Genomic DNA, 24,008 nt, shown 5'->3' on the forward strand with positions numbered 1-24,008 from the left:
GGGTACCAAACTGGTACTGAAGTCTATGTAGAAAAAACCATGTACCTAATATAGGTTTACATATTACAAATTATTATAGAATGAAAGGATAATATATATTAACATATTTAATGGAGTTATCCATAGCCTTTTACAAAAAACAATAAATGCACATTTTTTGCAGGTAACAAAATGTGCATTTATTATTTTGTGTTTCTGGAACCTCTAAAGCACTGGACCAGCGATCAGCAGATTGCTGGAGCCATGCAGGTCTCCTTCAGATCTGTCAGTATATCTGCTTGGCCATAAGAGATGTAGGGCAAGCAGATATACTGACAGGAAGAATGAATTAACTACCACGGCACTCCATAGCACGGTGGTAGTTCATTGAGGACTACAAGCCGACCACCTCTAAGGCTGTCAGGACTTGTATTCTCTCATTCACAGAGGACTGTGAATGAGTGACACAGCTGGGTGGGCGGAGCCCCGCACGGCTGCATTTTTTTAAAAAATTTGACAGCTAACAGGGGAGAGAAGATCCCCCACTAGCTGTCAAAGTGGGGATCAGGGGGGTGCGAGAGCCAGTCTGATCATAACGTGGTACACCTTGACTATGGGTGTAACATGTAACTTGTTACGAATGGTGAACTTGTCATTAACTATAGTTTTGTGGCTATGTATATCTTTTAGCAGTAGTATCTTTACACGTGTTAGTCATTACATACGATTGTCTTATATTTTTCTATTGAATATCTGGGTCAGATTCTGAGAGCTTCAGCATTGATTTAGCCCAGCCTGCAATAAAGTACACTAAGCAAGTAATGTGTGCCCCAAAAGTGAAGGACTGCCACACAATTCCCTAGTAAAAACAGCCTTGAAATTTCCGCTCCACCCCCATAATGGGCATCGAGATATCCACCACCATCAAATAAGCTGAAAGCAAGCAGGCTGCCATTGCTGATCTCATTCTGAAAATGCCAGTTGCTTGGCTACTATGCTGAACCACTGACAACAAATTAGCAGATCAAAAAAGTCAAAGAAAAGTCAGGAGTTCTTACCTATGTATTTTTTTCAGGTCCATATAGCACTGAAGTTAGAAGGTCAGCCAAGCAAAATAACACTTTCAAAATTTAAGCTAGGTTCAAAAAAGGTTCAGGAGGGCAGTATTTCCAATATTGCTGAGATTATGAACTCGGGGACATAACCTCAAACTAGCAGGAAAGTTCAAAAATAATCCATTAACCACTTCAGCTCTAGAATTTTTTTTTTTCATTTTTTGCACACGTGTACAAATCTGCATTTCTGGCATACTGTAAACCCCCAGAACATTGTATATTTTCTGAAAACAGAGGCCCTGTAGAATAAAAAGATAGTTGCAATTTTTTGTCTCATGACATTTGCGCAAGTGTTTATCAAATGCATATTTTCAGGTAAAAAAAAAATACAAGGAATTTTAGTGCTAACATACAATATAATACACAACGTTTGGTAAAACATAAAAAATTAAATTGCATCAAGTAAATAGATACCAAACACGTCAAGCCTTAAAATTGCCTGTGTCTGTGATATTGTGCAAAACTATGGTACCCACAAAAATCCATAGGCGGTGCTTTAAAAGTCTGTACTGCTCATCAGTTTAGAGTTAACTGTGAACTATGGTGCTAGAGTTATTGCTCTCACTACGACATTTGAAGCGATACCTCACTTGTGCGGGGCAACCGCAGTTTACATACACGTGCCCCACCTGCATTTGTGGTTGTTTGCAGGGCAAAGGGGGTTACTTTATAATTTTTTTTTAATACATTTCATTAATACATTAACCACCTTCCGCTCGCCCTATAGTACAATGACGGGCGCAAGGTGGTTCTCTCGTTCTGATAGGACATCTTAGGACATCCTACCATTCTCACTGCGCATGCGCGGCTCAGGGAGCGCGCAGCGCGGCGATCGCCTGTCTGCTGTGTCCCTCGGACACAGCGGATCACGGAAAGAGCCGAAGATGTCGGCTCGGTCATGTGATCAGCTGTGTCCAATCACAGCTGATCACATGTAAACACGGAAATGCCGGTTATCGGCATTTCTCTCCTCTCGAGCTGTCACGCTGATAGCTCGAGAGGAGAGGAGAGGAGAGCCGGTAATCGGCTTTCCGCGGAGGGGACATGTACACTGATCATTAGGGCACTGATGATCAGTGTGCCCTGATGATCAGTGTGGCCCCAGAAGTGCCACCTGTCAGTGCTCATCAGTGCCAGTGCCCATCAGTGCCACATCAATGCCACATATCAGTGCATACAAGTGCACATCAATGCCACCTGAGCTGCCTTTCAATGTCACCCATCAGTGCCAGTCAGTGCCACCTATCAATGCCACTCAGTTCCACCTATCAGTGCCAGTCAGTGTCTCCTATCAGTGCCAGTCAGTGCTGCCTAACAGTGCCAGTCAGTGCTGCCTATCAGTGCCGCCTAACAGTGCCAGTCAGTGCCGCCTATCAGTGCCATATATCAGTGTCATGTATCAGTGCTGCCTTTCAGTGCCCATCAGTGATACCTGTCAATGGCCATCAGTGCAACCTACCAGTGCCTCATCAGTGCCCATCAGTGCAGCCTATCAGTGCCCATCACTGCAGCCTCATTAGCGCACATCAGTGAAGGAGAAAAATCACTTATTTACAAAATTGTATAACAAAAACTAAGAAAAAACTTTTTTTTTTCAAAATTTTCAGTGGTTTTTGGTTTGTTTAAGAAAAAAAAAAATCCCAGAGGTGATTAAATACCACCAAAAGAAAGCTCTATCTGTCTCAAAAAAATGATAAAAATTTCATATGGGTACAATGTTGCATGACCGCGCAATTGTCATTCAAAGTGTGACAGCGCTGAAAGCTGGAAATTGGCCTGGGCAGGAAGGGGGTATAAGTGCCCTGTAGACTAGTGGTTAATACATTTCATTATATTTTTTATTTATTTATTCATTTTAGCTAAATAAACTTAGCTTAATAAACCCCTATGTGATAGCATTGAATAGGTGACAGGTACTCTTCATGGGGACATTAGACCCCCAGTGTCTCCCCTGCCCTCCAAAGCAACTACCCAAGCACAGATTGTGCTTGGTTAGCTGTTTTCCCGGCTGTATCAGCCAAAGAATGGCAGTTGTGAAACTGGCAGTGACAAAATAATCATCCCTTCCGGCTTCAGTGTACAGAAGATTGAGGAACAAGCATTCCTTGGTCTCCTGCTCGCCATCCTGAAACCTTCTGACGTGATCCTGAGTTTGTAGCAAGAGAGGGAGGACCTGGAAACTATGTGGGGTTTGGGGGGGGGGGGAGGGCTGGTGCCACAGAGGGGGAGCCGGCTGAAGAAACGGAGCACAAGGGTATGGCTGCCACTGCAACCATGAGCTTGTGCTCCACCTTTCACTATCTGAATGTACCATGTAAGACCGAAGAGCTGAATTGTGTAGAGTGTTATTTTACCTAAGAAAGTAGATGGCGCTTGGAAAAGAATTCCAGCAGGGGTAGTGAGTCAGTCATCGGTAAGTGAAATTATATATGCGTGGGACAAACAGATCTACACTTGAACAAACAAAAATACAGCAGATTCAATGGACCTATTGGTCTTTTTCTTCCATCACTCTTCTATGTTTCCATGTTCCATATCCATAGCTGACCAGCATAGACTGAGGTTCCTGTGTATGGAGGATGAGATCGCCAGTGGCCTCTAAATCAGTACTTGCCATAACATGATGAGAGATTATGATGAAAGATTATTACCCCTTTAAAAGACTGAAATAACCCCCCCTCCCAATAGCTTTTGCAAATCTAATATTTTCCCCTGACAATGCAACAGTGTAAATGGGCATGTATGTTTTATATTTATAAAAGCAGTGTAAGTACCTGAAATTAACTTGGTATCAGCTTCTATCCATCACTTTACAGCAGAGCTCAGACTGGGGGGAGAAGAAGTAAAAGGAGCCAATCAGGTTTGCTGCACTGCAGTATGCATGTTGATAGGAGGAGAGAGCAGAGTGACATAGAGATATGCTCGTCAGTCAGATTCTTCTCCTTACACTGTCTAACCATAGGGGGAGGGGCAAGACCTGTAAGTTTTACTCAACTGCAGGAGAGAAAAACGTGGACCCCTGCCATGCAACACAGGGCTGTGCAAATCTTAAGACTGCATGGACAGAAATACAAATCCTTTGACAGGTAAAACAACCCCCATTAATGTATTTTGTATGTGTATTAAGATTTAGTATTGCCCCCAACTGAGCATTACAAAGTCCACCTACTAGTCAAATGTGGAATGGAATTTTATATAGATATAGCACCTTCACATTTTGGGCTCCTTCTGTATACAAGGGAGCAGTAATCACTTGCTCTAGTCTGCTCATGGTTCCACAGACGTTTCCAGAGCTTGGGGCAAGAAATTCAAATAACTAGTCTGAGTATTTATCATGGCCAATCCCTGGCTAGATGTGCCCAGAAGTCGGTCTGGGAGGTGGTGAATAGTCTCGAGTCCTGGGGAGACTGTTCTTTTCCCCGTTGGGGAGGGTTCCGAGAACCTCAGGGGGCTGATTGCTTCCGAGGCATCCTATGGACTAAGTTGATGTTCTGCAAGGTCCTGGGGACTTGTGACTGACCAGTTGTTGACTGTGCAGCACTCTAAAACAGTTCTGGTTACCTAGAGCTGTGCAGCCATGCAAGGTAACCAGAACTGCTCCATGGTCTTCAGCTATAAGGCCTAAGTCTTGGTTCACACCTATGCGCTTGATGTGGTTCGCGCTTGCATGAGCACAGCAGTCGAATGACTTGAATGGGCTGTTGTGCCTGTGGAAAACACAGGAAAAAGTTCCCAGCACCTTTTTAAACCTCAGCCACAGGGAAATCACATGGTGCTTTTGCATCATGCGATTTCCCACACCTGCAAACACAGTGCGTGTTTAGATGTGTGTGGGTGCCATTAGGAATGAATGGCAGCCTGGCATGTCTTTAAAAAAGCAGCGCGTTTTGGCTGCAGGTGGTTGTGGGAATAGGTTCAATTCATGCACCCACAACAACCCACAAAATTGTAAACCAAGCCTTGGACTCTCCCCATACCCACAAGAAGAAGAGTGTACTATGTGTTCAATGTTACTGAGCATTTTGGAGTATCCCATGCCCCAACCCCTCTCCTTTTACAAGTTCTACAAACAATAAATTACAAAAAGACAACCCCTAGACCAGGGTTCCATGGAACCCAAGGGTTCCTTCAGAGGCTGCTAAGAGTTCCTTGGGCAGTGAGCAATTTCTGCCTCTCAAATAAGTTTGCACTGACATCATTGATCTTTTTAGCTATCTGTAAGGAGAATTCTTCCCACTGACCAACACACTAATGTATCATGAGTTGTAGATATAGTCATTTTAGCAGGGGGTTCACTGACATTGGAAAGCTAACCACTTGCCCTCCAGAAGATTTAACCCCCCCCTTCCTGACCATTTTTTGCGATACGGCACTGCGTTACTTTAACTGACAATTGTGCGGTCATGCAATGCTGTGCAGAAAATGAAATTTATGTCATTTTTTTCCCCACAAATAGAGCTTTCTTTTGGTAGTATTTGATCACCTCTGCGTTTTTTTATTTTGTGCGCTATAAACAAAAAAAGACTGACAATTCTGAAAAAAAACAAAACAATATTTTTGACTTTTTGCCATAAAACCTATCCAATAAAAAATAATTTCTTCATAAATTTAGGCCAAAATTTATTCTGCTACATGTCTTTGCGAAAAAAAATCCCAATAAGTGTATATTAATTGGTTTACGTGAAAGTTATAGCGTCTACAAATGGCAGTATGCTGGGATTTTTATTTATTTATACTAGTAATGGCAGCGTTCAGTGACTTATAGCAGGACTGTGGCGGGCATTCTGACATTGGGGGAGAACTAACTGCCACTGACATCTCCAGTGACACTAATACAGTGATCAGTACTAATACATTGTAAAGCACTGCACAAACTGTTGGCACTATATAAATCCTTTATTATAATATTAATAATAATAAAAAGCACTGACACTGTACTAATGACACTGGGCAGGAAGGGATTAACATCAGGGGCAATCAAAGGGTTAACTGTGTGTTAGGGAGTGATTAGAATGCGTACTGTGTTGTGTTTTACTAAGGAGACTTACTGCTTTCACAGCAGAGAGATAGAAAGCAGCACGCCCACGCTGACAGGAGAGAGACCTGTGTTATTTACACACAATTTGCTCCCCTCTCAGCTTTGCCGACGATCACAGAGTCCCAGCCAGGCGTCTCCAACCGGGACCCGGTGATCGACATCCTCAGGAGCCAGTAGCAGCACAGGTAGGGCGGTGCCGTGTGTGCGAACCCTGCCAGGAAATGCAAAGTCACGTATGTTTACATGATTTTGCACAGCATGACCACCCTGTAGCAGTACATCTGCTATGGGGTGGTCATCAAGTGGTTAATTCAAAGGTTCCTCTGTGTTGAAGAGGTTGAGAAAGGCTGCCCTAGACTGGCTATTGGAGCTGGAATGAATGGACTGTTTCTTGGGTTACTGGCAACCTCTGTACTGTATGGGAAAAGAACCAGTTAATATCAGCAGCCCCTGCAGAGGTAGCGCTACATATGTTATTTCTGTTTTGTATTGTATGCATTTAAATGTTACAAAAAAAAACAAAAAAAACAGCTGGATATTATCTTTGTGGTACTCAGTGCACCTACTTATTCCAGAAATCACACAGGTACTTGATTCCATTAGGTGAAGAGACTAGAAGTCACTTTTCTCTGCAGGTTTGTCAGTCTCCTTCTTACCTTACTTCTGGACAAGTGAGGTGATGGCTTTGCCCTGGATTTTTCTGTGTACTGTTCTTCATATTTACTGAGTAACCCGACTTCTTCTTCTTCCTCATCCTCCAGAAAATTCCTCCTGGACATGTTTTACCTAAAAGGCAATACAAATAATAGAAGATAATGATTGGTCAATCATTTCCTGCAAATGAGTATTTAGTGTACGGCAACATAAAGTGGACCTAGCCTCAGATATATGTTTTCATGATCAGTACATACATGCTGGTGTAACACTTCCAGGTGTTTATTACCTCTCACAGAGATCACAATACTCCCACTGACAAGGCCTTCATCTGCTTTTCTCTCCAGAAGGACAGAACCATCTTTGTTCAGACATCATCTAGGGCAGGGGTGGGCAAACTTTTTGACTTGAGGGCCGCAATGGGTTCATATATTGGACCCGGGGGCCGGACCAAGAGTAGATGAATGATGTGTATGTGTCATCCATAGTAAGTATAGTAATATTCCCCCATAGTAAGCATAGTAATTAATCCCCCATATAGTAATTCATCCCCCATATAGTAATTCATCCCCCATATAGTAATTCATCCCCCATATAGTAATTCATCCCCCATAGTAATTCATCCCCCATATAGTAATTCATCCCCCACAGTAATTCATCCCCCATATAGTAATTCATCCCCCATAGTAATTCATCCCCCATATAGTAATTCATCCCCCATATAGTAATTCATCCCCCATATAGTAATTCATCCCCCATAGTAATTCATCCCCCATATAGTAATTCATCCCCCATATAGTAATTCATCCCCCATAGTAATTCATCCCCCATATAGTAATTCATCCCCCATACAGTAATTCATCCCCCCTATAGTAATTCATTCCCCCTATAGTAATTCATTCCCCATGTCCCCCCTGTGTCAATTCACTTACCTTTGCTCCGCGCATTCCTCTCGCCGTGTTCCCGCGCCGCTCCGATGTAGCATGAAAATCTGTCTCCTATGAGGATCTGTCCCCCTCGACGTATCTGCGCATGTGCCAGTTTCAGGCATTAGCAGCCGATCGGCGATCTCCGGCACATGCGCAGATACGTCGAGGGGGACAGATCCTCATAGGAGACAGATTTTCATGCTACACCGGTCCTCAGGGTGGACTGTGAGAGGAGCCTAGCGGGAGCCTAGCTCCGCGGGCCGGATTAAAAGGTCCGCCGGGCCGTAGTTTGCCAATTGCTGATCTAGGGTCAGCATTTGCTTCCTGGACTGAGAGGCTGACTCAAAGATTACAGAGTCCTGTCAGTCCTGGGGCCTAGGTAGTTTTTGGGGGTCATCACAGATGTCTGACACAGAGCTCACCTTATAACTTGCCTCAGAAGTCTCCGAGGGGTGAGCAGTGACAGAAGAAATGCTTACTCCTGCCTGCAGCAGACTAATAAACATCATCTCAGCCTAGGCAACTCAAGGATGGTTTTATTGATAAAAGGTGCAGTTTTCAATACCCCTTAGGGGGGCCTGTGGGGGGCCCCTAAATCAAACCAACCAGTCACAACATATATCACTAAAAGAGTAATTTTACACCTATTGGTAGCCATGTATATCAAAACGCCATGTCATCAAAAAGATTAAATGCCTCCATGGATGTGCACCAGATTCTGATAGGAATATACAGTACCATATTGTGCCAAAGGCACCACCCGTATGTCACAAGGAACAAGGAAACACCGCTACGAAGAGCACACCATCACCAGGCTTCTTTATCTTTTAATCCTTGCATATTTTCCAGTGTAAGCTGGTGCCATGGCCGCTGCCCCAAATTTCTGTTTCAAGAGGGATCCATTCTCTTTCAGCATCCTATGGAGCTTCCCTTGAATGCAGGAACTAGGAATTGTGTCTCCATACACTGTGCGCATCAATAGAAACACACTGCCCTGTAGCCTAGGATGGCATGACATTCCCCTGTTCCTCCCTCCCTGGACTGGAATGGCGGCTGCACTTTCCACTGTAACTTTCTTGTGAATACCGGAAGTTCAGAAAAACAGCATTGAGAGTGTAGGAGATAGGAGCATTGAGAGCCAGTTCACATGCAGTTCAAAGTGCGATTTACATGCAGTTCTGTGCAGTGCAGATTCAGCCCATTCATTTGGTGGTATTTATTCACCACTGGTATTTTTATTTTTTTGCTATGTAAATTAAAAAGTCCAAAAATTTTGAAAAAAAGTGTTTTTGTTATAAAATTTTGCAAATAAATAGTATTTCATCATAAATCTTGGCCAAAATTTATTCTGTTATATTTTTAGTAAAAAAAAAAAAATAACCCAAATTAGTTCATAACCAAAATTATAATTTTTAAACTTTTTTATTTATTTATTTTTTTTATACATACTGTCACCCTAGCAGTACACATGGTGACACTGTACTACTTGTGGGGGGTGATGAAGATTTTTTTTTTTTTTACACTGATTGCTTTTACACCCATAAAGGATGTAAAAGCAATCATTTCTCCTCTCTGACTGCATTCTTGCAGCCATAGAGAACTACTGAGTGAGCTGTGATTGGTCACAGCTTGTCACATGGCACAAGGCTGTTGTGAATAGCCTTGTACCATGTGACCTCTGTGCTCATTCACAAATTTCACACATAGTAAGCAATGATGTCACAAGTGACATCTTGCTTACAATTTTGCATGTGATCATTGATTGGCCAATCAGCGATCACATGATCGGGACCTCGTACAGAGGTCCTGACAGACGACCGGTGTTCCACTGTGTCCGCAGGACACAGCAGGCACCGGATCGCAGGGAGCGCGCAGAAGCAGGGTGCGGGAAGGCCGTTCGTAAACTGCCACCCGACCCTGCACTTTCACCGTCCGGCCATTTATATACAACGGCTGGATGGGAGGTGGTTAAAATAATTGCATTTCCATGTTCTGTGTACTGTGGGAGACCAGATATAGTGAATGCAGGGTCCTGGGTTCAGTATCGCTTTAAGGCTCCATTCACACGCATTTGCATTGAAATCAATAGAAATGCATTAACAGGTCAAAACGTTGTAAGGATGGAAAACGCAGGCCCTATGCTGGTTTCGCATTCGCAAAGTACTGCGCTAAAATTGCACATACATTTCCCTATATATGGTTTGGCCATCCTTATTACTTTATATTCTTCATAATTACAGGCTTGGACAAAGCAAAGGAGACCTTCTTGCTGTGTCCTTCAGTTGAATTATTGAAATGGAAATCAGCTGACTAATTCTCCAATCACACATATAGATCCATCATCTACCTGCTACCCATGACAGTTTTATTAAGCTTTTAAAATGTATTATAAATCTCTGTAAACGTTATCAATGGTTGATATATGGATGTAAGACTAAAGTGTTGGTGTAATCAAGTCATTACATAAATATGTAATGTTTGCCAACAAAGGCGCACAATATAATTATTGGGTTATATATTGTATAACAGGTGGGAAATGTCATGACTCACTTTCCATGTGACAAGCTGACTTCAGTGACAAAGTTCCATCTTTGAACAACTGTCGCTAAGCACATGACCGCTACACAATCAGTAAGAAATATTTACCATGAGCACCCTCCACATGAAGGGAGATGAAAGTATAGTTAGAAAAAACTCCAGCAAGAAAAATCAGAAATCAGACTACATTCATACAAAGTAGAACTAAAGGCAAAACATTTTTATTCATTTTGGTTTCATAGCATATTGAAAATGACAGGTCCTCTTTAGCGAGCCGTTGCAGGGTCTAATATACCCCCAATGTCTCTTCTGCACTCCACTGAAGCTAATCAAGCATAGATCTCTTCTGGGTTCAATGACCTAAGAGACAATCAGTGAATGGATGTTTGCTGATGTCCCTATGCCCATCTCATAGGTAGGGGCAGCAGGGCCCAGGATACATGGTAGGAGGGGTCAGACAGGCACATTGCATTGTATGTGTAAATTTAAGGCTCTGTTCCCACTACTGAGACTTGTCCTGTGACTTTGGACACATAAAGTCGCATGACAAGTCACAGCCCATTGGTTTCAATGGCACCCATTCAAATCGGTGCAACTTAAAGGATAAGTTCACCTTTTGGACAAAAATAATAAATGCACATTTTTTTGCAGGTAAAAAATGTGAATTTATTATTTTTGTTCAAAAGGAACCTGTAAAGCATTGCACCAGCAGTCAGTAAATCGCTGATGCCATGTAGGTCTCCTGCAGACCTGTCAGAATATCTGCTTGCCATACTGGATGTACGGTCAAGCCGCAGTAGTTCATTGAAAACTACAACCCGACAGCCGCTAAGGCTCTCGGAACTTGTAGGCACTCATTAACAGAACCCTGTGGAGCCCCGCACTGCTGTGCTGTTTTCAAATTTGACAAATAGCACGGGGAGACGTTTCCCCGTACTATCTGTAAGACGGAGGGGGGCCGGCGGGCGCGACTGCAGCTATGGGAACATCTTACATGTTCCACCCTAAAAACGGGTGGAACATGTAACATGTTCCAAAGGTGAACTTATCTTTTAATGTTCCAGTGGCACTGAAAAGGTGTCTGCACTACTCTGATGCGACTTTGCTGTGACTTTGATCCAGAGAGTGTAACGCTGGATGAAAGGTCACACTCTAAATTGTGTGACTTTGGAGTTGCACTAGTGGGAAGGTAGACTAAGCCCTGGTTCCCTTCACTTCATTTGAAGCAGCGCGATTTCAAAGCTGCAGATCAGTGCGATTTGTACCTCCGATTTCACTGCAACTTCATTTAACAGAAGTCAATGCAAGTCGCAATGAAATCGGGAAAAAAGTAATGCAGGAACTACAGTTGTGTTCAAAATAATAGCAGTGTGTTGAGAAAAGTGAATAAAGCTCAAAATCCTTCTAATAGCTTTTATTTCCATACACACAATGCATTGGGAACACTACACATTCTATTCCAAATCAAAACATGAAGAAAAATATATCAAATTTGTGTTGTTCCTCTAAAACAATTGAAGAAAAGTGAATATTAGACTGTTCAAAAAAATAGCAGTGTTTGTATTCTTCTTTATAAACTTCACTATATAAACTGAAAAATGTTTGAAGATTTTGCTTTCCTTTGAATCACTTAATGAATATTTCATTGTATAAGCACTGTTTCTGAGAACTGCTGTACATCTGTGTTGCATGGAGTCAACCAACTTCTGGCACCTGTGAACAGGTATTCCAGCCCAGGATGATTGGACTACATTCCACAGTTCTTCTCTATTTCTTGGTTTTGCCTCAAAAACTGCATTTTTGATGTCACCCCACAAGTTTTCTATTGGATTAAGATCCGGGGATTGGGCTGGCCACTCCATAACGTCAATCTTGTTGGTCTGGAACCAAGATGTTGCACGTTTACTGGTGTGTTTGGGGTCGTTGTCTTGTTGGAACACCCATTTCAAGGGCATTTCCTCTTCAGCATAAGGCAGCATAACCTCTTCAAGTATTCTGATGTATTCAAACTGATCCATGATCCCTGGTATGCGATAAATAGGCCCAACACCGTAGTATGAGAAACATCCCCATATCATGATGCTTGCGCAACCATGCTTCACTAACTTCACAGTGTACTGTGGCTTGAATTCAGTGTTTGGGAGTCGTCTGACAAACTGTCTCCGGCCACTAGACCCAAAAAGAACAACCTTACTTTCATCAGTCCACAAAATGTTGGGCCATTTCTCTTTAGGCCAGTCAATGTGCTCTTTGGCAAATTGTAACCTCTTCAGCACGTCTTTTTTTCAACAGTGGGACTTTGCGGGGGCTTCTTGCAGATAGCTTGGCTTCACATAGGCGTCTTCTAATTGTAACAGTACTCACAGGTAACTTTAGACCTTCTTTGATCTTCCTGGAGCTGATTGTTGGCTGAGTCCTTGCCATTTTGGCTATTCTTCTATCCATTCGAATGGTAGTTTTTCGCTTTCTACCACGTTTTTCAGGTTTTGGTTGCCATTTTAAAGCATTTGCGATCATTTTAGCTGAGCAGCCTATCATGTTCTGCACTTCTTTATATGTTGTCCCCTCTCCAATCAACTTTTTAATCAAGGTACGCTGATCTTCTGAACAATGTCTGGAACAAACCATTTTCCTCAGAATTTCAGAGAGAAATGCACTGTAACCAGCATGTACAACATTTGCTGCCTTCCTTCCTTAAATAAGGGCAATAATTGCCACCTGTTTTTCAAAGAATGAATGACCTCACTAATAGAACACCACACTGCTATTATTTTGAACATGCCCTTTCAATTAGTGATTCAATTATACAGAATCAGCAGCATGCATGTCATGACTGTTGGGTCTGTTGGATTTCTATTACTCTACTACACCTGCTAGTAAATTATTTGCCATGTAGAAATATCATTTCTACCAAAAACAGTGATTGATCAGGTTAGTGATGTCTGACTGCTATTATTTTGAACACAACTGTATTTTTGAAATTGCGCAACCAACTTCAAATCGCACTGATTAAGGCAGTGACATAGAAATACATTAGATATGACTTCAGGTGTGATTTGTAAATCGCATGTCACACCTGAAGTCGCACCTGTGTGAACCAGGACTTAAGCTAAACAATGATATATTTCCTTAGTAGCAAATTATAAATATTTTAACTTTCTGTAATGAATATTTTCTAAAAAATTGTGGTACCATGGGAATTTGACATACAGACACACACACAATTATTAGGCTACTTTCACACTGTTCACTTGCAGAAATGCAGTAAAAAAAACATGTGTGCTGCCTTTTTGCAGTGTTTCCAGCGTGTTTTTCACCTGACATGATTAAAAAATACACCAAAAACACACCTGCAAGTTTTTTTGTGCATTGTACATTCATTTCAATGCAAAGGTGCACTTTTGATGCGTTTCTGCAGTAATTGCGTTTTTTATGCATTTTCCGTTCATTTCAATGGGGAGGTGCATTTTTGGTGTGTTTTTTTTTTTTAACTGCACCAAAAATGCTGCAAGCAGGACTTTGAAAAACACACTGGACCTGCAACTGACCAGTGTGAAGAGTTCTACAGGATTTACTGTAGGTTCACACCTAAGCATTTTCCGCAGCATTTTGCGTTTTGCAGAAACGCAGTACAGTCCATTTAGCATGATTTCCTATGGGACATGTTCACATCTGCGCGTTTTCACCTGGTGCATTTTTTGGAAAGGGTCAGGGACTTTTTTGGTTCTACAGACTTCAATGGAAATGCTGCAGGAAAGCATGCAGTGCGTTTTTTTTGCGTTTTGCGTTTTAAATCTGCCTAGCAACAAGAAAAACAAAATTATTTTTCTTGTTGCTAGGCAGATTTAGAATGCAAAACTCATCAAAAACGTGACTTTGAATTATTTTTCTTGTTGCTAGGCAGATTTAAAACGCAAAACGCAGCAAAAATGCACTACATGCTTGTTGGGGATGCAACAGCATGTACTATATACAGTATTGTGTGTTAATATCACTTGACCAGTAGATGGCACTGTACACTAAGGTTACCAGTTGTGCATATCTGTAAAACTTGTTGGTTCTTTTTCTTCTCTCTCTCTCTTCATAACCAAGATGTCTGCTGTTAAAGTTTGCTGAAATGTTTTGTATGTTTGCAACTTAAGCCACACAAGTAAACCAAGTTCTGCCTCATTGCAAGCTACTAGTGTCTTCTCTAACACATAACCAACAATGCTTTTCTGCAGCATTTCCACTGAAGTCTATAGAATCAAAAACGCAACATTTTGCGTTAAAAAAAGTCCCTGATCCTTTCTAAAAAAACGCACCGAGTGAAAATGCACAGATGTGAACATGTCCCATAGGAAATCATATTAAATGGACTGTACTGCGTTTCTGCAATACGCTACGGAAAACGCTTAGGTGTGAACCTAGGGTAAATAATTATTTAATGATATTCTCATTCACTTCTTCCAGCAGTTCATCACAGCTCCTTGCCTTTGGCTGTCGTCGGATCGTTATCCCCGGTCAGCAATGGAAACACATGTTTAAATAACTGTGCAAACAATCATCCTCATGCTTGTGCATTTTTCTCCAAATACTGTGTAAAACACAGATCAGACCTACCATGGACTTTGACTGACATTTGGAAACTGGACACACAGGGAAACAGATGGTGTTGGAAGCAATCTCCTACTATAAACTCTAACAATGACATATAAAGCCATCCACAACACTGCCCCAATTTACATCACCGATCTTATCTCTAAATATCACCCAAACCGTACACTCCGCTCCTCGCAAGATCTCTTACTCTCTAGCTCCCTTATCTCCTCCTCCCATGCTCGTCTCCAAGACTTCTTCAGGGCATCACCCATCCTCTGGAACTCCCTACCCCAATCTATCAGACTATCACCTACTCTACTTGCCTTTTGGTGATCACTGAAAACCTATCTCTTCAGGGAAGCCTATCCCGCCCTCTGCTAATTCTGGAATCCTCTACTCTTCCAACCACTCCATCCCCCACAGTGACTACCTACTGTACCATTCACCCCTCCCTCCTAGATTGTAAGCTCCAAGGAGCAGGGCCCTCAAATCTCTCTTGTATTGAACTGTATTGTTGCTGTATTGTCTCCCGTTATATTGTAAAGTGCTGAGCAAACCGTTGGCGCTATATAAATCCTGTATAATAATAATAATAATAACATACTGATATTCAGTGGTCAGTCTAATTATACTGGAAACTACATAATAATCTGGCAGCTGAGGAAAATAAAATGGAGTTTTTATTTCCATGAAATTCAACAATGTTCAGGAGATTCCATAAAATCTCCTTATTTTGGTAAAATGCATTGGAATCGCAACACTGTACCCATATGAAATTTGTATCATTTTTTTCACACAAATAGAGCCCTATTTTTGTGATATTTGATCACCACTGCTAAACAAACAAAAGAAGGACGAAATTTAGAAAAAAAAAGTATTTTCTCAGTTTCAGTTTTACATTTTTGCAAGCAATTTTTCTCCTTCACTGATGTACACTGATAGGCAGCACCGATAGGCTGCACTGAAGGGCACTGATAGGCGTCACTGATGAGCACTGATAGGCTGCACTGATAGGCGTCACTGATGAGCACTGATAGGTGGCACTGACAAGCAGCACTGATAGACACGGATTGCGCTGCACTGATCATCAGGGCCATCAGTGTCAACGTCACCTGTCACAATTGCCAGGTACCGGCTCTCTTCTCCTCATGTTGTGACAGCGTGAGGAAGGGACTGCAGATAACCAGCAAATCTATTTACAATGTGATCAGCTGTGATTGGATGTCAAACAACAAAAAAGAAAAATTAGCAGTTCTAACTTTCCAGCCAATCTGCAAACAAACCAAATGAACCTGTCTAACAGTATGCATTAAAAACAGGGGTTTAGTTAGCACACATTTGCAAATACATACGTAAGCTACAGAGCCTTGTCACGGCACCCCGATATTCTGTAGTTCCTAACCCTACAATTTTAAAAGCCCCCATAGTAGAGGCACATGTATTTAATGGATAGACCAAGGGCAGATGGACCTGAGGGAGCCCACCCCTCCTTAACCACTTCACGCCTAAGGGTAAAACAAATCTAAATGCCTAAGCACAATTCTGCAACGTTGACATGTGTTAGTAAAACCGTACATATCATCACAACTACTTTGTACATCCACGTGGATTATACCTTGATTTGTTCAGGACAAATTGGGCTTTCATTTGGTGGTAAATGGTAATGGATATCCTGATTTTTTTTTATTATCAAAGGAAAACTGGCCCAAAATAGTAAAAAAAAAAAAATCTTTTTTTTATTTAGCTGTGTGTTACTTGTTACGACCATAACCTACCACCAAAGAACAACCCAAAATAAATTCTCCAGCTCTTGATGATCGCAGCGATACCATGTATGTGTATGTTATTTGTTGTTTTTACCCGTAGTACAGCCCAGAAACAATAGCGCGCATTTTGTTTTTGTCTTTTCTTTTTTTACCTAAAACACACTGACATTAACACTAACTGACACTGATACCATTTTTTTTTTTGTTAAATCCTGACCTTTGACCATGGCCTTTGACCCTGACCTTGACCTAAACACTAACCCTGGCACTGAACTAGATCAAACCTTGATCTAGGTATTTTTCTTTATTTTTTAATATTTATCTTTTTTACAAAATTTTTTCTCTCTCTATGCCAGGAGTTAGAGAGATACGATACAATGTATCTCTCTTCTCCATTCATAGAGAGAGAAAAAAACAAGGGTGCCGGGCTGTACAGTGACTGATCACTGTGATAGCCAATTAGAGGCTATCACAGCGATCATGTGACCTGGGACCGGGAGTCCCGGGTCCCGATCGTTAGAACGGAACCCGGGGCTCTCAGTGACACCACGGTCTCAGTGCTGGGAGTGCGCCGAGCGGCGGGAAGGAGTTAAAGGTACAGGAGCGCACTGGACACTCAGCATGTAACGCAATGGCAGCTAGGGTGTCTTTCCTTGTATGGAAATTTGATTCCGATTTTCTCATAGTGTGTATGCAGCTTTAGGGAGCCTTATAAACCCTAATTTTTTTTTTGCCATCTGTGTTCCCTGTTGGTAGATTTCCCTTCATGTTCGTGTGAAAAAGTAAAATAATAATAATAAATCTCTTCTTTTTCTTTTTTTGAAGTGTGTTTTTGAATGGTTTAGGAGTAGCTTCGTTTGTTTTATTCAGGCTCCATTCACACTACGCGCTTTGAAATTGTGGACAGAACCACTGCAATTCTGCCCACATTTCCAAATCGCATGGCAATCACAGCACAACACGTGGCGAGAGTTTGGGTGCCATTATCATTCAAAAATTGCGCGAAGCTTGTCCCCTGAAAAGCAGCAGGGTCTCCTTATCGGGCAACAAACACGCATAGGGCAGCCCATTCAAGTAAATGGGCTGTCCTAAGGGACACGCAAAATCATGTGAAAATCATGTTGTCAAAATCGTGTTGCGGGAACGGCCGTTCCCATTCCACAATAATATGGACAGGACTGTCTGCATTTGTTTTTTTTCCCCTTTGTGTATTTGTATTTTTTGTGTATTTTATACTTTTGTTCTATGTTTTTTGTCAGCTGTATTTATTTTTTCACTCTGTGAGAAAAAAGGGGATTTTTATGTTACTGACCGTAAAATCCCTTTATCTGAGTTCAGTGACAGCCTCTCTTCTTAATTTTGACCAAATAGGTTGAGATTTATGCTAGGAAAAAAGAAAAAAAGTGTGCGTGTGTGTGTGCGTGCGTGCATGCGTGTAAAGAATAGGCTAACACTAAGGTCTGGGAGAACCTTGCAGGGCCAACCACTCCAGGGAGTACCTGTGCCCTGTGCTGCATCCTGGGAGGGAAGGGAGTGAACATTTCTACCGACCATCCTGTTTTGTCAAGATTAAGAAGAGAGGCTGTGTCCATCAATGAATGTAAATTGCTGAGGCTAACGGGAGGCTGTTTTGTTTTTGTTTTTTTTGGAAGGAGAACAGGTCACGGATATTTCAAATGGCCTTTCATAATCCTCAAGAGTAATTTAAATTCAATAATTTAAATTCAAAAGCTGCCTTAATTTCACATTTCCAGTTGACTTCAAAGCATTTTGATGAAATGTAGCCTACATTTCCATCTTTCCATCCTCTCACAGAAAGTCGATAAAATGAATACGTGCTATTTCACTGATCCCTATGGAAGGGTAAAAATGTGTAATGTGTACCAGGCACTTCCATTGTCTTCTAAAGCAATCTGGGAGCCCCGGAACCCTAAGCACCCTATCAGGTAGTCAGAGATTTATCCCACCCCCTTCCATTTTAGCCTAAAGATGGAATGAACTTATTTATATATTTTTGAAAAGGTTTAGTCGATATTAATCTTTTATCAAGAGTGACTACACCTAAAATGACAGCATTACTGAAGGATTCCAACACAACAACAGGACTGTCAGAGCTGCTATGCTGGGATAAATGCAATACATGGAACAGATTAGAGTAGTATGAGTCATAAGACTTACCAACGCAATGACAGATAAAGTCATATTGCAATAAGGCTTTCTACAGCTAATAATTAACAGCATTCGTCAAAAACAAATGTGGAATATCTGAGTAAATAGTCCACTCATTACGCAGGATGTATATAGAGCCAACAGTGTTCACAGTGCTTTACAAAATAAAGCAAGACTGTACAGTTACGAAACAATCCAAAACAAGGTTAGGAACAAAAGCCTGTCTTTACTTTAAAAAATATGTTTAATTTCAAACACTGTTCTTTTATAAAAGAAAAAAAAAATCATACTTACTAGTCAATGGAGTCCAGCGTTGCCTTGCTGGTAGGGAAGGTTCTCCCTACACTACTCCTATCCGGCACCGCCATCTTTAACTCATTTCCAGCGCATGCACAGACATGATGCAGAGATCTTTACCAAGTGTACAGGACCTGGCAGATCCCTGTGTCATGCCTGAACATGCGCCAGACTCCTTGCACATGTGCAGGCACACAGCAAACCCCTGCCAATAAACTGGCAGACCTCAGCTCCATTTCTACGCATGTGCAGTGCATCCTGCAATCTGAATCTCGGGATGAGCGACAGGAGACAGTTCACAGGACTGCACGCGTGCGTGGAAATGCTGCAGTGGATCCAAGGGTGACCTGAAGCATTCCTGCTCATGCATGGCGTGCAGGCAATATCATTCTTGCCTAGGCCAGAATGATGGACCTGAACTTTTGAAAAAAAAAAAAAAAATACTTAAAGAAAATATATTTTACTGTACAGAGAGGGGGAAGGAGGCAGAGGAGAGAAACATTAAAAAAAGTGAAGATCCACTTTAATGTAATCAAAAATGATCTTTTGGATTTGAATTCATAGCTGAATTTTTTTTTAAACTGAAAAGGAAAAATTATTGGCAATCTGGGGGTTCTGGTACACAAAATTTCTCGTTAAAATCTAATTTCACAAGGGTGTCATGGGTTCACTGCTTTCTTTATGCTGAACTGAGCTACAAGTCAACAAAAACAGACAAGGGCGCACTCTCATCGTGCATTACCGTGGAGACCCACGTATTTATTAAATGAAATAGAAATATACTCACAAACCAACGAGAATAAAAAAACAGAAAGAGTGGTCCGCAACAACAGCAGATGCCATGCTGTGCCCTTGGTGTGGATATGCTGACGCGTTTTGGGAGACGAAATCCCTTCCTCAGGGCTCTGGTTTGTGAGTATATTTCTATTTCATTTAATAAATACGTGGGTCTCCACGGTAATGCACAATGAGAGTGCGCCCTTGTCTGTTTTTGTTCACCAGTATTCAGATTTCCCAATCTTTGAAGGGCAGCACCTCTTCGTTTGGCAGAAGATTTGAGCGCTGGTTTCATTTGTTTGTCTATTGGATTGTTTGAGCTACAAGTCAGATTACAGGCATCCTCTGCAACATGAGTTTAATTCTTTATAAATATTTTATTAATTTTCAATAAATCACATTACAATTCCAAAACATTCAACAGTACACAATACTCTTATACCTCTAAAAAAAAATAAAACAATTTAAAAAAATTAACTCCTGAAATTAGTGAATTTTCCCCCCGTCCATTATATACTTTAACTGTGCATTCCCTTTTTTTATCCATTTACCTGAAATGTCTTCCCTCCCTGGAGGAAAGAAATCTGTGTCTATCAATGGTATAAACATAGAATTGAACTCCCAGATCATTTGTTTATCAATCATATATCATATCCTGATTGCATTTCGTGTGTAAGTGCTTATACTTTCACCAAATATACGATATTGATGTGGAATCCATATTATCTTGTCCAATTGTGTCCCATTTAATGTGTGTTCTATATTCACCCAACTTTTTCTTAGTGCATTATGTCCAATCAAAAATATGTGAAAGTAACGCTGCATAGTAATAGCTCTTAAAATCAGGCACACTTAGGCCCCCCTTATCTTTGTCCCTACATAACACTTCATAACTTATTCTCAGTTTTTTATTCCCCCAAATATATCTCAATATCATTTTTCTAATTGATTTAAAATAGACTCCCGGGAGTTGTATAGGCAACATGTGGAATTTATATAGGATTTTTGAGACGGTTATAATTTTTATCAAATTTGTCCTATCCAAGAGGATGGTCCTACCGATAATCTTCTCAGTTCCTTCTTTATCTCATTTATTAGTGGGATATACTTTATTTTATACAAGTTTCTTAAGGACAAGGTCAATTTAATCCTCAGGTATTTTAATTCTCTTTCCCTCCATAAAAAGGAAAATTCTCTTTGCAATGTTTTTTTTTTCCATTGTCTGGGCATTAATATTTAATATGTCTGACTTTACCAGGTTAATTTTTAAGTTTGACATCTCTCCATAGCATTTCATTATTTTCATTAAATTAGGTAGTGTCAGCCTAGGATTAGCCACATAGAACAGCATATCACCTGCATATGCTGCCACTTTGTGTTCTGTCTCCCCTATCCGGATCCCTTTTATATCTATACTGTTTTTTACTGTTGCCAAGAGGGGTTCTAGAGATTGAACAAACAACAGAGGCGAAAGCAGACACCCTTGTCTTGTCCTGTTATACATCCTAAAGAACTATGATAGCGACCCATTGACCTTTACTGCAGCTGAAGGCTGACTATAAAGCTTTCCTATCCATTCTCTCATCTTGGGCCCAATACCCAGGATCTCCAACACGTCTAACATAAAGCCCCAATCTACCCTATCAAAAGTCTTCTCTGCATCAATTGACAAAACCAGTACGGGGGGGGGGTTCACTCCTACTTTTCTGTATAAGGAGTAATGACCTTAACCCATTATCTCTTCCCTCCCAGGAACAAATCCCACTTTGTCCAGATAAATCCACTCAGGCATTAGATCTTTCAATCTGGTTGCTAGTACCTTTGCAAACAGTTTAGTATCTGTATTTAACAGTGAAATAGGCCAATAACTAGCACATTGGGTCCCATCTTTCCCCTCGTTTAATTTGAGCGTAATATATGCTTGTAATGACTCCTCCTTCATCTTCATCCCTTCTCCTAATGCATTCATATATATCCTCAATTTGGGGACTAGTTGTTCTTGGAATTTTGTGTAATATCTCACTGTATACCTATGCGGCCCCAGGCTTTTCCCAGCAACAGTCTCCTTCAATGCCCTTTGGATTTCCTCCTGTGTTATCGGGTTTTCTAGTGGTTTTAATCAGTCTTCTCCTAAAATCGATCAATTTGCCACCTTTAAAAACCTTTGCCTCTGTTTTGTTCTCTCCTCCTGTCCCCCTCTTAACTTTTTCCTATTTATGTAATATAATTTACTATAATATTTTTTGAATACCTTAGCAATATCAGTGGTCGAATACGATAGTTCTCCATCGTCGTCCAAAATTTTTTCGATATAATTCTTGGATTTCTTCTTTCTTTGTGTTCACATTAGATATTTACCTGGTTTATCCCACACTGATATCTCTCTCTTGCTAGCATATTGAAAGTTTTTCTCACTTCTTCCTCCATTAATTTATCTAATTCCTCTCTCTTTTTTATTATTTGCTGCTGTATGTCTGCTGTTTTTCTCTTTTTATGATACTGTTCCAGCTCATATAATTCCCTTACTAGCATATTGATTTTTTTTTGCCTTTCTTTGTTTTTTTATGTAGCCCAATCGTTATCAATATTCCCGATATATGCCTTATGGGCTTCCCAGACCGTGGCCACCAATACTCCTTCAGTCTCATTTCTTTCAAAGAACTGCTCTATTTCTTTTATTATTCTCTCTTGCGTGTCCTGATCCTGAAGGAGGGTCTCATTTAACATCCACGTTTATCCTGTCCTGCTCCCTTCCCCATAAACATTTTGTTGTAACTGGTGCATGATCCGATATTGTTGTAACTTCTATATTGACCTTAACCAATGACTCCAGTAATCTATGTTCCAACAAAATATAATCTAATCTTGAATACGTCGCGTGGGCCGGAGAGTAGAACGTATAGTCTCTGTCTCTAGGATGTTTAATCCTCCAGATATCTACTAATTGACACTGATATAGCATTCTTTGTATTGCCTTCTGACTTCTACCTTCCTCTCTTTGCACATGCAACGTTGTATCAACCTGTCGATGTATGCAGAAATTAAAATCCCCTGCCACAATCAATTTGCCCATTTTGAAATCCAACAGTCTTCCCAGGATATATTCTTGAGGTAGGCCTCCGGATTTCTGTTGGGGCAGTGAATATTTGCCAATGTGCACTCAATCTCTTGTAAGCCCCCCTTCAGAAATAGAAACCACTCCTCAGAATCCTCCAACCTCTCCTCCAGCCTAAATCTTAAATTCTTAACTATACCGATTGCCACTCCTTTAGCCTGCTTGGTAGATGAATCAGCATAATACCAGGTTGGGTAATATCTAGAATATAATTTTACATTTGTTTCTTGTAATAAATGTGTTTCTTGTAAAAATGCTACTCCAATAGATTGTTGTTGTAATTCTCTAAGGATCTTATGCTTTTTTCCCGGTATATTCAGTCCCTTAATATTATAAGTCATAAAATTTACCTCCTCCATCTCTCTGGCATATATATAATTTTTTTTTCTTCTGTTACTCTCGTTCGTCCTCCAACCCAGGGTACCATCGACTTTTAAAAAAGGCCAGGAGCGATCTCCTGTATAATTCTCCCTTCCTCCCTCTCCTACCCCTATTTGTAGCAAGGGAGTAATTGCTATCAGATCCATTTCCCCCCTCCCACTCTCCCCCCCTCTCAGAGATCCCCCCCTTCTCTGAACCCTTGGGCCTAAGTTTTGCCCTTGAATCTGTCGTGGGACCTTCCCACTGGCAATTCCTATAATGGGGTGGGGCTCTAAACACACACGCCCACTCTGCTCCCCATCTCGCAACATAGGGGATCTAGAGTTTGGCAACTCATTCAGCCTCCAGATGGCCCGCCCCCACCTTCTCATCATCTGCCTGATTCCTACTGCCCATCTATCCCTCCTGATTTCTCCATACATGAGACCTGCAACCCCAGCGTGGGGAAAGAGAGCTGGGGGAGGAGGGGGTGAAAAAATAAAAAATATGGGAGGGCCACCCCTCTCTCCTCCCTCATCCCCCCCTCACCGGTTTACCTTCTCCTTTTATTTACCATCTGCCACGTTTCTTTTCCCAGCCCTGAACGCTCAGTAGACCCCCCTGACCACCCCACAACATCCATTTCCTGTAAATCTAATTTTCTACAGAAGTCACTCAGTTCTTCTGGGA

The 24,008-nt window shown here is 41.3% G+C and overlaps 1 protein-coding gene across 1 annotated transcript in view; it reads right to left on the reverse strand.

The window, feature by feature from the left end:
• Nucleotides 1-24,008, reverse strand: part of ATP7B (ATPase copper transporting beta) — a 114,273-nt gene that overhangs the window by 82,149 nt on the left and 8,116 nt on the right. Inside the window, exon 2 of the mRNA XM_089680331.1 lies at nucleotides 6,789-6,918. Within this exon, the coding sequence (XP_089536457.1) occupies nucleotides 6,789-6,911 (123 nt within the window). The 5' untranslated portion in view covers nucleotides 6,912-6,918. The remainder of the gene's footprint in view (nucleotides 1-6,788; nucleotides 6,919-24,008) is intronic.

The sequence above is a fragment of the Staurois parvus genome, unplaced genomic scaffold (assembly GCF_062004578.1).
Source record: "Staurois parvus isolate SC_StPar_1 unplaced genomic scaffold, SC_StPar_1.0 ptg000242l, whole genome shotgun sequence".
NCBI lineage: Eukaryota > Metazoa > Chordata > Amphibia > Anura > Ranidae > Staurois > Staurois parvus.